The sequence below is a fragment of the Hakea prostrata genome, chromosome 8, assembly GCF_041222555.1.
Source record: "Hakea prostrata isolate BN-2017 chromosome 8, UWA_Hpros_2, whole genome shotgun sequence".
Lineage (NCBI taxonomy): Eukaryota > Viridiplantae > Streptophyta > Magnoliopsida > Proteales > Proteaceae > Hakea > Hakea prostrata.
In genome coordinates this window covers 41543482-41556593 of record NC_142607.1, presented here as the reverse complement: position 1 = coordinate 41556593, position 13112 = coordinate 41543482, and the positions used below count along the sequence as shown (strand labels likewise).

General features: G+C 41.7%; 1 protein-coding gene across 2 annotated transcripts in view; it reads right to left on the bottom strand.

The window, feature by feature from the left end:
• The window catches only part of LOC149007938 (uncharacterized), a 59212-nt gene that overhangs the window by 40901 nt on the left and 5199 nt on the right, over window positions 1-13112 (bottom strand). For both annotated transcript variants that reach the window (XM_089164697.1, XM_089164698.1), the window contains 2 exons: window positions 11058-11169; window positions 4262-4509 (listed from right to left, as the gene is read on the bottom strand). In XM_089164697.1, coding sequence (XP_089020823.1) covers window positions 4262-4509; window positions 11058-11133 — 324 coding nt within the window. In that variant the 5' untranslated portion in view covers window positions 11134-11169. The remainder of the gene's footprint in view (window positions 1-4261; window positions 4510-11057; window positions 11170-13112) is intronic.

Below are 13112 nucleotides of genomic sequence, written 5' to 3'. Positions count from 1 at the left end.
CCATAACCAAGAGGACTTCACTGATAAAATCCCACCAGATAGAGTCAAAAGCTTTGTGGAGATCTACCTTCATGAAATCCCAGGTGACCAGGAAGAATCCCATACTGAAACCATCAGGACCAGGAGCCCTATTGGCTTTATGGGAGCGAATGCAAGTGCGAATTTCCTCCGAGGGGATAGAGCAAAGGGAGGGTAAGAGGGAAGGATCGATGAATTTATTAAGCGTGCAGGGGTTGAGGGAGGGGTGGGAGGGGAGAGGAGGAGGAGAGAGGAGATTTGACAAGAAAGAGATAACTTCCGCCTTTATACTAGGAGGGTCATAGATCCAGGCACCACTACTAGTAAGAAAGCAACGAAGGGAGTTGAAATTGTGGCGAGCTTTGAGAGAGTGATGGAAGTAAGCGGTGTTGGCATCCCCAAGCTCAAGCCATTTGATGCGGGATTTTTGGCAGAGAAAGCTTTCCTCTTGGGATGCAAGCGAGGAAAGGAGCAAGGAGAGAGACTATTCCTCCTCAGCCAACAACGGGCTAAGAGGGTCACTCTGGAGGAGGGATTGGATTCTAGAGAGATCCCCGATCTACAAGAGGTAACTCTAGAGGAGATATTACCAATAGTAGTGGAGTTCCAAGAGTGGAGGGAAAATTTAGTGTTCTGAAGCTTGCGGGCAAAAGCCACAAGAGGGAGAGAATTACAATAGACAACCTGGGACCAGGCACTAATGACAATGGGAAGGAGGGGTTGGAAGCCCACATATCAAAGTACTTGAAAGGTTTGGGGCCGAAGGAAGGATGATCGAGGAGGTTAAGGTCGCAAGGGGAATGAACCGAAAGGAGAAGGGGGAAGAAAAGGGCGTAAGAAGAGGGGTAGCGAGTGATCCAGTGGTCATTGACTAGAAATCTATCAAGCTTAGAGGCAATACAGGCATTTCTAGATCTACGGTTTTGCCAAGTAAAGCGGTGGCCAAACCAACGAAGATCAAAAAGACCCGCATCATCAATCCAGGAGTTGAAAGCATCAACCGCCACAAGGTCAGGGGGTAACCTCCAATTTGCTCATTCGAGAAGCGAACGATATTGAAGTCACCCCCGATGCACCAAGGTTGACCCCCCAAGGTAGAGGAGGGAGAGTGAAGATCAGCCCAAAGAGGCGCATGATCAACCGGGCGGTGGAAACCATAAAGGATGGAGAGGAAGCAGTGGGAGGAAGAAGAAGACAAATGGAAGTGTAAGAGTTCCAAGGAGGAGAAAAGAAGGGAGGGCTAGAATTTTGAGGGATCCCAAAGGATCCAAATATGGCCAAGGGGGGAATGAGAGGAGTTAGAGAGGAAGGACCATGAAGGGGCAATATAGTTGGCTATCCAACGGGCATTGTCACATTGAACATGGGTTTCAAGCAAGGCACAAAAAGATGCTTTAGACTCATGGATGGATTGTTTGATTTCAGCTTGTTTAGCAAGGAAATTAAGACCCCTTACATTCCAAATAATGATGTCAGCCATTTAAAAACCATGGGGTTGGGCAATATTAGAGCTGCTTGGGGATGGGAATTCAGCTTGCCAATTAAACATGATCATTTGGCCATCAAAACAAGGTTGTGGGGAAGTCTCACACAGGGATGAACCAATGGGGGACGGGGATTCAAAAATATTGGGATCAATAGTTGAGCCGGAGCAAGGAGAAAGAGGGACACAGGGGTAGCAGGGTTCAGTATTGGGGGGATCACATCAGCAGGGAGCTCAGTGGCATGAGCAGAGCAGGTAAGAGGTGGGTCGAGCTGTTAGATGGTGAGGGACAGGTTAAAGGGGGGGTTTTGTGGGGTAGAAAAAATAGTTTTTGATTTATGAGGAGGGCTTAGGTCCAAGGGTGAGACGGGTGATGGAATTTGATGGGTTGGGTTTATAAGAGGGCACAATAAGAGATCGTTCAGAGGACCAGTGGAAGAAGTTAAAGGGAGGGCGGTGGGCTTTGGGCTTGGATAGGCCCATAAGGGGAGTTATGGGATACCGTGGGTTTGGGGTTAGTCTTCAACTGAAGGAGTGGAGGTGAATGGGTTATAGGGTTGGTAGGGGTAAAATAGGATGTTAAAGGGGATTTGGGGAGAGGCAACAGGTTTTTAGAGAGCGGAGGGGGAAAGATGGATGACGGAGGCAGTGGGGATAAGCTTAAAGGATTAGGTTGCAGGTGGCCAGGGATCGCGACAGATTCAGTTGTTGCAAGAGAAGGGAAACTTACCTGGGGAGCGATAGCAGCCAGATTTGCAAGGATATGCTTTGATATAGTGACGGCAGGCTTGAGGATGCCAACCACAAGCGGAACATCATCGTTATTGGAGGGAGCGATCGCAGAGCAGGGCGGCAGGCTTTCCGACATAGCAAATACATCAGAGATAGCAGCAGTCGACAGAGAGGAAGCAACAATACGGATATTCTTCTGCAAGTTTTTCCGGCAAGAGAAGTAACTGGTGAAGGAGCAGCGGCAGCATCAATGGTGATGAGTTTTAGACGATCGATCAGAGAACGAGGAGTTGTTGAAACAGCAGGGGACATTAGCTCAACCAACGGGGGCGAAGACAGAAGAGCTTTCATCGATGGCGACGAGGCCGCAGATTCAGCAGCAAGCGGCAGGGCAATCGGAGGCACTTCAGAGGCAGCAGGATCAGACATTATCGCAGCAGAAACAGGCTGGGGAGAACCAGCAGTAGAAGTCACTATAGCAGCAGCAGGGATTTTCGCAACAGAGTACGATAAGTCATCATGGCCAAACGTCAGGCAGTAGGAGCATCTTGAAGGAATCCAGTCATATACGATGAGCTGATTGATGTGCGAACCCAAGTTGTCTACAATGGAGATGCAAAGAGGAAGGGGTTTAGCAGCAAGCACATCCACACAGATGCGAGCGTAGGACAGGCATTCTAACTTGGATGTCTTCAGGTCGGAGCGAAGCAGGCAGCCTATTGCAGAACCGATACGACTGAGGCATTCGCAATTCCATAACTCCAGAGGAAGACCAGGGAGATTGATCCACAAGGGAAGAGGGTTGAAGTCGACCATATAGAGAGGCATGGAGGGCTCCCAAGGTTTAATGAAGATCGGGGCTTTCCCTACATACCAAGGAGAACCCTCGATGGCTTTAATTTGGCGGGCGGGAGAGGAGAACTTGAACAGGAGAATACTGTTGTCAATGATGAAAAAGTCCAAGAACCCAACCGAGTTCCATTGCCTTGCAAGAGAGGCTTTGATGATACCAATAGGGGGCAGGGGCCCAGAATTGTCCGAGAATAGCATGATTCCAGCGGAGAATTTGGGGACCAGTTGCAAAGAGGGACATCGGACCAAAGGCATAGGTGACTCAAAGGATGGGGGAATGAAGGAAAGGTTGCATTCAGAGGAGGGGGGAGGAAACAGGAATTTTGAAGAGAGACTTCCAGGCAGCCAGCGGTGGGGAGGAAGAGATAATTGGGGGGGGGGGGGGGGGTTACATGGAGGGAGAGGGGTGGAGTTAATGGGAGGTGGAGGGGTGGTGGCAGAGGTGGGGTTGGGAGGATTGGGAACGGGATCCTAGTCTCTTACCCAGATAGCTAGTTGAACTGATTCAAAGGGATGTGGCAGCACATGTTTATTAGAGACTGTAATTGGGTTTATGTTTCTACTCAGGATACAGGTTAGGAGGGAACGCCTTCCTTGTTTGGGTTCTCCTTAGCTCTCTTTCTGAAGGGGTTCTATGAGGATGCCTTCTTTGTACATTTTTTTTTCTCTTTAATATGGCTAGAGATAATGAGACAATATGATGTAACACAATACTGGTATCTCTAACAAATATAAAGTTTACTTGGCCAAAAAAATAGAGGAATAAATGGGACACGTGGAGGGCAAAGAGGGGCAGTGGTCATAATTTAGTTATGGGTCTCCCAGAAGGTGATTTGGGAGAAGAAAGGGGATTCAAACAGTCGAGGAAGAACCCAGATTTTGCATGGTAGCAGGGCTGCTATGGGTAAAATAGAGATTTTTTTTTCGCTATTTCTTTCATTCTATTGCTCTGCTACTGTGAACCCTACTGTTATGTCTTATGCATGTGAGATCTTATCAAGGAACCATCCACGATATCCAAACATTGCAAAGTAATTCTACAAATTCGTAAATTTAATTTGAAAGGAAGATTCAAAAAAGACAACAAAGAAAACGAGACCTTTCTAGTCCACTTTCTAGGCTTCAGCCAAGAGAATAAATAAGCACTCTTGATCTGAAGAGACAAAAGAAACTTACCAGCCTTGTGACTGCTTTTTTTCCATGATCATCGCCATTCTCATAGACATCTTTGAGGACTGCTGGAAGGACTTTCCAGAATTCATTCACAAATTCACTTCCTTTGCGTCTACTGTTCTGAAGAATGTCATTTGCTAAATAAAGAAAAGCAACACGTTGCTCCTTCTGTGAAGAACTGAACAATTTATCCCATGTTTCTACAACCTGTTTCGCTTTCTTCCGGTGAAAAATACACCAATGTGACAATGCTATCCCAAAGTTAAGAGAAATGCTTCACATACATACAGAAACACAAATGCCACAAAAGTAGATCTCAAGACAAGATAGAAGAAACATATATAATAGTGATTGGTGATGTGAGGAAAATCATTTAAACAAACGACTGGTGAAAAGTCAAAAATTACCGGGAAGTAATATTGCAGAACTGAACCGGCAATAATATATATATATATAGCACACGCACATACATACAAATACAGCAAAATTAAATCACACAAAAAGCTTACATAACCAAACGAAAACCCCAACATGGCCTTTCTCAGTGAGAATACCATTTCCTTCCATGTCTTCCTAAGCAACCTTGATGAAAGTAGAAAAGTCTGAAAGACTCATAAACAGACGCACTATACACAATGACACGCCACTAAGAATTAAAAATTAATCTAACAAAATGTATAAACATTACTAAAACAAGACCACAACACAAGGATTTTAAACATTACACAAACCGTCTGTCCAAATACGATTTCTTTCTCATGATCCATCAATACAGAGTACAAATTACAATGCCTATTTAAAGTTGTAATGCTGTCACTGGGACAAAATATGTGTTGTGCTTTTACATGATATATCTTATTAAAGTTTGCACAGAAAGTAGGTGGGTGAAGCAAGAGATTCTCAATATAATGTGGACAAGATGCCCCTACTCAAGTTATAAAGAAAGGCATGGCATCTTATATCACACTCACAGACAAGCCAATCTATTCTCTCAAATCTTCTCAACTAGCAATCAGAGCTTACACATCTTTTCTTCTTGATTGCTCTGACTTTATGTAACAATGCCAAAAATAATAAACCAGTAATAGGAAAAAAGAAGAAGATGACAATAGAAAATAGAGAAGATAAGAACTCTCTCTTTGAAAGAAAACAAGAATTATTGATATCCTCTTAATCACATATATATAATATCATAATGTATCAACAACCAGAGAATCAAAGCAGGAATTAGAAGAGGAAAACGATACAACTCAGACATCTATCTGGGACTACCCCTTGCAACCAATAACTTCAAAAAAACTAATATGCATATTGACTCAGATGGTTATTCAGATGCATATTGGGCTCGTGCCAACAGTAACTGACCAACTACTAGGTACTGGATGTTTGTTGGTGGTATTCTTGTCATATGGAGGAGCAAAAGCTTGTAACGAGCAAGATTTACAGCTGAGGCGGAGTATACAGCAATGGCTTAGTAACCATTTTATGAGCAAATGGAACACATGGGTAGACCATCATTTTGCTCAAGAAGTTGAGATGATAAAACAAACTCCAACTCTTTTTGGCATTTCTTACATCTGTGAATCAGCATGGCTATACATTCACCAAAGCCTTACTCCATCCAGTTTTCCTTGGTGAATGTTCCAATCTGCATACGGTGTGAGGGAAATGACCCGACTATTCTCGTAAGGTTATGAACATCTAACCATTTACTTTTGTGGATAAGATAGCCTAAATAGAATACCAGGGGATACACTCGAGCAGAAAGTGTACATTGCACTGAAACAGTCCAAGAGACACATAAGACCAACACTAAGGACTCAAGACATAGAGGACTAAGGCAACGGACCTACCCACGTGCAATTACACTCCAAAGACTCAAGAATGAAGAAAATTGAAGCTCGAAGACCATGTATAGAATATGAAAGTGGCACATGTAAAAGCATGCATTTTTCAAGTTTGTAATTTTACTAAACTAATCGCATGGGAAAAAGGGTCTATTGCATCAGTCCCTACAGGTATAAAAGGAATTTGGAAAATATTTTTGGAAAGCTCTAAAAATGTCTGCCTGTCAACCATGAGCCAAATTGGCCTGATCAACCATCAAGGCTTCAGAGACCTCACAGTATGTACCATGGAAGCCTCCTGGTCGGCGCCAGCCCACAGTTGATGCCATGATCAACCATGAATCGACCATCAGGCCAGTTGGTTTACAACAACTAGTTTCAAATGGCTATATTGAGCCCTCGACACCGTGAGTTCAAAAATATAACCGTTTTCTATCGGACCCAACTTAAACCCAATTATTTGGATATAAAATAGGGGTCTTAATGACTCTCTAAAGCACGAATCCCAAAGCTACTATTGCCCTCATAATTGTGCCTTTAGCTCTAGGCCATCTAGTCTCCCTAAAATTCAAAATCCCTTTGGAGGTTCATCCCCTTCCTCAAGAAGGCTAACATATTGATCTCAAGGTAGATTGCTTGGAGTTTCAAAACAAGTCAAGTGCATACAATTCCACATCTGTACAAAGGGTTTGTGCCACACCCTGAGGTACTTATAATTTTATTTTGTGTTTAATTCTTATTTGTAATTGGGTGCTCTTGCGGGAATCAAGGATTTTTGTAAAGGTTATCTTGCCTTGATCAAGAGGTTGTAAAGGTGTTGTGTCCCACACCGCACCCACTATACTGAAAGGGACACATGGTGGATAAAATCTTTCTAAGGAAAACTAGAAGCAAGTGGACAAAGACTAAATTGAATATAACCACCATAGATCTTGGCGTCTTGTCTCTCTTTGCTTATGTGCTTGCTTTAATTTTTAGTTGTTAACTAATTGCGAGAACAAGGCCAATCCAGGAATCTTAACCTATTCACCCCCCACCCCCTCTAGGTTGACTTTCATACAGGTGATGTATAAGTTCCAGCTTGAGGATTTTAAGTTTCTTGTAATTTCTATCCAACTGATAGGGGTGTGTATACTCCTGAATGTTGGGATTAAATGTTTGTGTCTTTATATTTCAGTTACCATATGGTCCAAATTATACTAGCATAGCGTAATCTTCATGTTGTTCTTAGTCTTCTGACTTTATAAATAAGAATGCTTGACTGAACATAGAACTGTCTAACCTAGCATGAGTTTCTGATTTCCATCAGGGTTTTGAGAAATCCCAAACTTGGAGGTTCTAAAGTGGAAAGATCTTCTGGTGTTGATGAAAACTTTGATAGATGCAACTCAAGGTTGCTGACTTGAATTTCCAAACAAGAAGACACAATCTCAGAAACTAATATGACCTCAACCATCAAGAGGGTTGAAGGCCCCAAAGTGCAGAAGCGAGCAGCAGTTATTGACCAAGAAAAGGGTATATAGATAATCAATTGACTAAGGTAACAAGTCAGGCAGCAACTAGATCAATTGATTGCCTAATTAGTGCTGCAATTTGTGAAGGATGAGAAACAACAAGAGACACATACACACAAACACAACAGAGAGGGGTGCTGTTCTTTTATTTAGATCAGTTTTAGCCCTGATGTCATGTGAAAAGAATAAATTTAACCTGTAATGTTTGAATGATTGATGTGACCAGTAAAGCCCGTTATTTATATAAAAAAATTAGAAGGACAATCGCATAAATAGCCCCTGATGTAGATTAGAAACGGCTGTAAATGATGGTAATCAGGGAAGATAAAAGAACTTGTACATGCAACAAACCAAAAAATAGAATGTATTATTCGAACAAGATGAGGTTTATGTACATGTATAGACAGGGAGAAAAATAAAATAAAACCGAAAAGGACCCCAAAAAACCCAAGAAAGGGATCTCAAGATTAGTGCTAGATGCATCCAGTCTCTAAATTCACTTCTAACATTCACTGATGTGAACCAAAGAGGGACTAGCCACTGTTACTGGGTTATTTAATAAATAGCAGACCCAATTAGGGTTCTAGACCCTACGGCTGGGGCAAACTGGCTTCTAAACCCTGCGGCTAGAGTTGAAGGGGTTGCTGTCCAGGTTCGGCCAGTAGACTTTATGATGGAAATTGGTTGAGGTTTAAATCTGAAATTAGTTTTTCACAGTTTCAGATTCAGGCATTCAACTCTGGGGTTTAGGGTTTTAAGGAAACAAGTAGATGAATATTCTAGGGTTTGGGGAGAACTTCCAAGCTGCCGCAAGAGAGAGAGAGAGAGAGGATTGAGAGAGATTGGAGAAGACTCTAGGGTTGGGAATGGGTGTGGGAATGATTACTTACTTCCTGTAGTTAACGGAGAGATTGAAAATCACTTGAAAAACACGAAGGCTGCCACAGGGTTTTTTCCAACTTGGAAACTCCACAACCCAATCACACCCTCCTTGGCTAAAAATCCTCAGCATAATTTATTCATCAATCAAAACTGAATTGTTTACAAGCTTTGGCCTTGAATTTATAGCCCATAATAAAGTAATCGTAATAGGACTCAACATATAAGGAGTTCTACTTGAGATATGTTTACAATTAAAGAATCCTAACTTAAAGAGAACTCCAACTCACCCAAAGACTGTCAAACACTAATCACAGCCAAGAACAAATAAAGAAAATTAGAGATATGAAAGGACTAATAACTAAGCTTGGACTTTGATACAGGAGTCCTTCTCTAACTAGGACTCTGTCATATGTAGAACAACAAATAGCAGTAACAGCAGTAATAAGTAGTTCTTCACAGAACTTACGTTTTTGGTTGAACTGTTCAATTGAATCAATTGTGTTTACTTCTGCTCCAATTTAAGCACAGGGACACTTTTCCTATTTATTTTGGTAGCTTATTATGTTTGGCCTAAAAACACCCCCACAAAATTCATCCAAAAAAAAACACCCCCACAGAATGGAGGGAATGGACACAATCCAGTTTATGCGATTTCTGTTCAAGCATCTTGTTGCTTACTCTGTTATAGATAGATCTTGAAGGAGATCCAGCCCCGAATTAGGGCCATCAGAGCCCTGCTCTTAGAAGCCCAGGTGAGGCCCATGGCTTGCTACCCAGCAGCTACTGTTTTTCCATACTTGGGTTTTTCTGTGTCAGTAATTTCAGGCGAAGAAGCAGTCATTCATTTGAAGCTACATCAGATCTGATATGGTGATTTAAGTCCAGGTAATAAGCTTTTAGTGTTTAAAGTCCAAGACCCAGGATCCTTGGAGTTTCAGTTCCAAGGTGCGTTTGAATCTTGGGGTTTAAAGTACAAGAATCCTGCCATGACTATTCATTCCTATTCATCAATCAAGCTACTCCATTGATGATCAAAGGTCAACAATAAGGTTAACTGTTGACCAAGCTCATCCTTACCCCTTTCTTATGTTTCTTGATGCCGGCAACCCCTGCGATGAAACCAGGCTGCAACTGCATTACTCATCAAGTTAACCATCAGTTTTGACCCGGATCCATAAGCGCCCTACACTCAACCCACTTGAGCCTATTTTCCCTACTAAAACCCTCAAAATCAGCAGGTGCCACTTGGGTTCGACCTTCAACAAACCCATTTCAAGGATCTAGATCTCTCTCAATCCAGCCAGCAGATCCCTCATTAACTTTGGGAACCATCTCCATGCATCACCACATAGGTTCAATCCAAGTCTTACCTACATACATCCACTGGAACGCCTGATCCATCAAGCAGGAAATTTACCCCAAAAAAAATTTCCCCAAAGATATTGTGTGTTCAAGAAACCTATCTCCTAAATATTTGAATTGGTCCCAAACTTCTTGCACCAGCTCACTAAACATACCCAACACACGTTACATGTTACAAAAATCCTAAAGCCAACAAGCTATCTGAAGTTCCTTTCTTTTCAGCCCTACACAAACCAAAATTTCAAGAACCCTTATTCTTGTTACCCAATTGAGTTGTTCTGTTTAAAGAGATCTTGGTTAATGTCCCTCGTTCAGCAGAGGCTACATCAAGCCCTCCCTACTTGACACTACTAATTGAAGTTGCTGGGAGGGTACATATGACCCCAGATGTGCATATCACTACAATTTAACAGTTCCAGCTTAAACACCATTACATAACTAAAAAAACTTGTGAAGCTCGTCATCCAGGTAATATGTATTGGCAGTGGCAGTGCACCGAAGAAATAAAATGGCAACAAAAACCATATATAAACACCGGATGAAGAAAAATTATACTTCAATGACCTGACGCTTCATTTTCCATCAAAGCACAGCATAAAGCATCCAAAAACATCCAGACAACTATCACCTTGTGGCATTATGAATCTACCACAGGCATAATACCTTGACTGCCCTTAAATTTTTTTTTTTAAAAGTATGAAGGATATAGTCTTTCTGCATGCAGATTCCAAACTTGCCTTATATCCTTCTGCATGCAGATTCCACACTTGCCCAAGGGAAGCGACAATAGTAGGTCTAGATACAGTGTGTGTGTGTGTGTGTATATATATATATATATATATATAGAGAGAGAGAGAGAGAGAGAAAGAGAGACACGTGTAGACAGAGACAAAGAGGTTTTGTGCAACAGCTGGAGAAACATACCAAATATGAAATTGGAAATACAAGTAGCAAGAGAAACAGCTGGAGCACATTTATATGCAACTATACTCAGTATTATTTGAAAATAGAAGCCAGGTTATCACAAGAAGAAGACATGCTTAACTCTGCATAAACTCAATAACTTTAAGCAATTAGTAAGTGACCCATTATCCCTAGCTACAGACACCTGATCAATAGCTAGATTAACAAATCCTGCAGTGATAACATTTATGACATCAAGAAGAAAAGATAATATAAAGAAGTAAAGGATACTTTCAATGCTCTGCTGAGAGTTGTTCAGCTTAGAGAGCTTCTCAGCCAAGATCTGCGAATTGAACTCAGTATTCATTCTGCTGTCTAATCAACTCTTCATATAAAAAGACCCCTGAACAAGGTTGAACTCAAAAGTTAGCTTCCTCCTTTTTTTTTTTCTTTTTTTTTTTTTTTTTTGGGGGGGGGGGGGAATTTGGGGGAAGTAAAATCAGCCTTCATTTACAGCAACAAACCAACTAACTAGCTGAAGGAGGATACATTTTTCTTTTCTGGGGCAAAGGAAAGAAAGATACATGGAGCCAAACCCATTCAAAGAGGACAAGGATGACTTCATTTGAGTTCGGCATCAGAAAGTGTTTTTGGATACACCTTATTTAGTTTAAAACCATGTAATTTTGAATGCAAATGTTTGGTGCACAATCTCCCTTCTGGCATCAGTAGATGTCTAGTAATAAGTAATGTAATAAATAGTGTCTTCCTTAGGCACCCTCGCAGCCAAAAAGGCTACTTTTGATATGATCTAGTAATTACCAGCATTTTTCTTTTTTTCTTTTTTAATTTTGCAGTCAATAAGAAGTCTTCAACCAAAGCACCAGAAAGGGGTCAGTGTGTGTGGTTCAAGATCTCCCGAGATGAAAATTTATCAAACCTCACTGAGATCTTGCTCATATCTCATATATCTTGGTGACATCCTGTCCCTGTGTACCTCGGTCTTATCCCAGATATCTCAATAATATCTAGGCTACATTAGACATATATTGGTCCAATTTAGCAAGATCTCACCAATGACTCAGGTATCTCAGCGAGTCTCGGTTTATCTCGGAATTTTATTGTAATTGAAAGCCCATTCTATCATGTGAACTTTGTAATTTGAACACGCAAATTATAATATGATGAAACCCTAATAATATTTCCCAAAAATCCATACAAGAATGCAAGAAATAACAAGATAACACTGGTTTCTATGGTGCCAGTCACCCCCCACACCTCACGGTGTTCCCTCAGCCTACGGCTGCCCACAAGACTCTCCAAAATTCCATTTCCTCTCTCTTCCCTCTTTCCCTCTATTTATTATCTCAAATAACCCCAACTAACCCTCATTCCAGAAGGCCTCATCCCTAGGGTAACCCTAACTAACCCTCATTCCAGAAGGCCTCATCCCGAGGGTAACCCTAACTAACCCTCATTCCACAAGGCCTCATCCCTAGGGTAACCCTAACTAACCCTCATTCCACAAGGCCTCATCCCTAGGGTTCTAACATAATATATCATAGTTTTTTGAGTTTTGAAAATTTATTTATTCATAAATATTAAGCATATGATGTGTACAATAGGTTTACAAGTGTGCTTCTCTAGTACAAGGGTTTTAAACTTGGGATCGAAAGGGAATTCACATAAAGAACTGTATGTTCATCAATCTTAGGCCACCACTGAGTTTGGAAGGCCTAAAATAGGCTTAAAGCAAGCCTTAGGCTCTTAGCCCCAAAAGGCCTTTATAAATCACTGAGTTGGACAATTGAGTTGGGAGGGGGGAAAATTCCCTCAACTCACGAAATGGCAGCCAAGAGCGAGTTGTCAAACCCTAAAAGAGTAGGAAATAAGGAACAAACCTAAAGGCAGCCAGCCTTAAGAGCGAAGAAGGGAAACATCTAAATCCCAGGCAACAATGAATCTATTCCTTGGGGTGTCATCGAAAAATCTATGGCGGTTGCGAGTATGGAGCTGACATCAAAGAAGGGGCTTTCCATATTATGTTAATGGAGCAAGAGATGGATTTCTATCTTCTGATGTTCCACTCCATCCAAATAGGAGAAATAGCAATCAGGCCCAAACACAATCTTGCCATCACCACTGCTGTCACAGGTCGATACAACCTGAGAAGGACATACTTAGCCAAGGCCAACCTTAGCAAAGGGAAGGGGTCTTATGCAACAAAGTCAAATGGAAGCTAACACTTTCTTTATAGATAGCGAGGACATGGAGCAAAAGAAAAGTGGTGGTTAATGTCCTCAGCACCATTCCACCATAGGACACATGTCGATGGAGGAGAAAAGA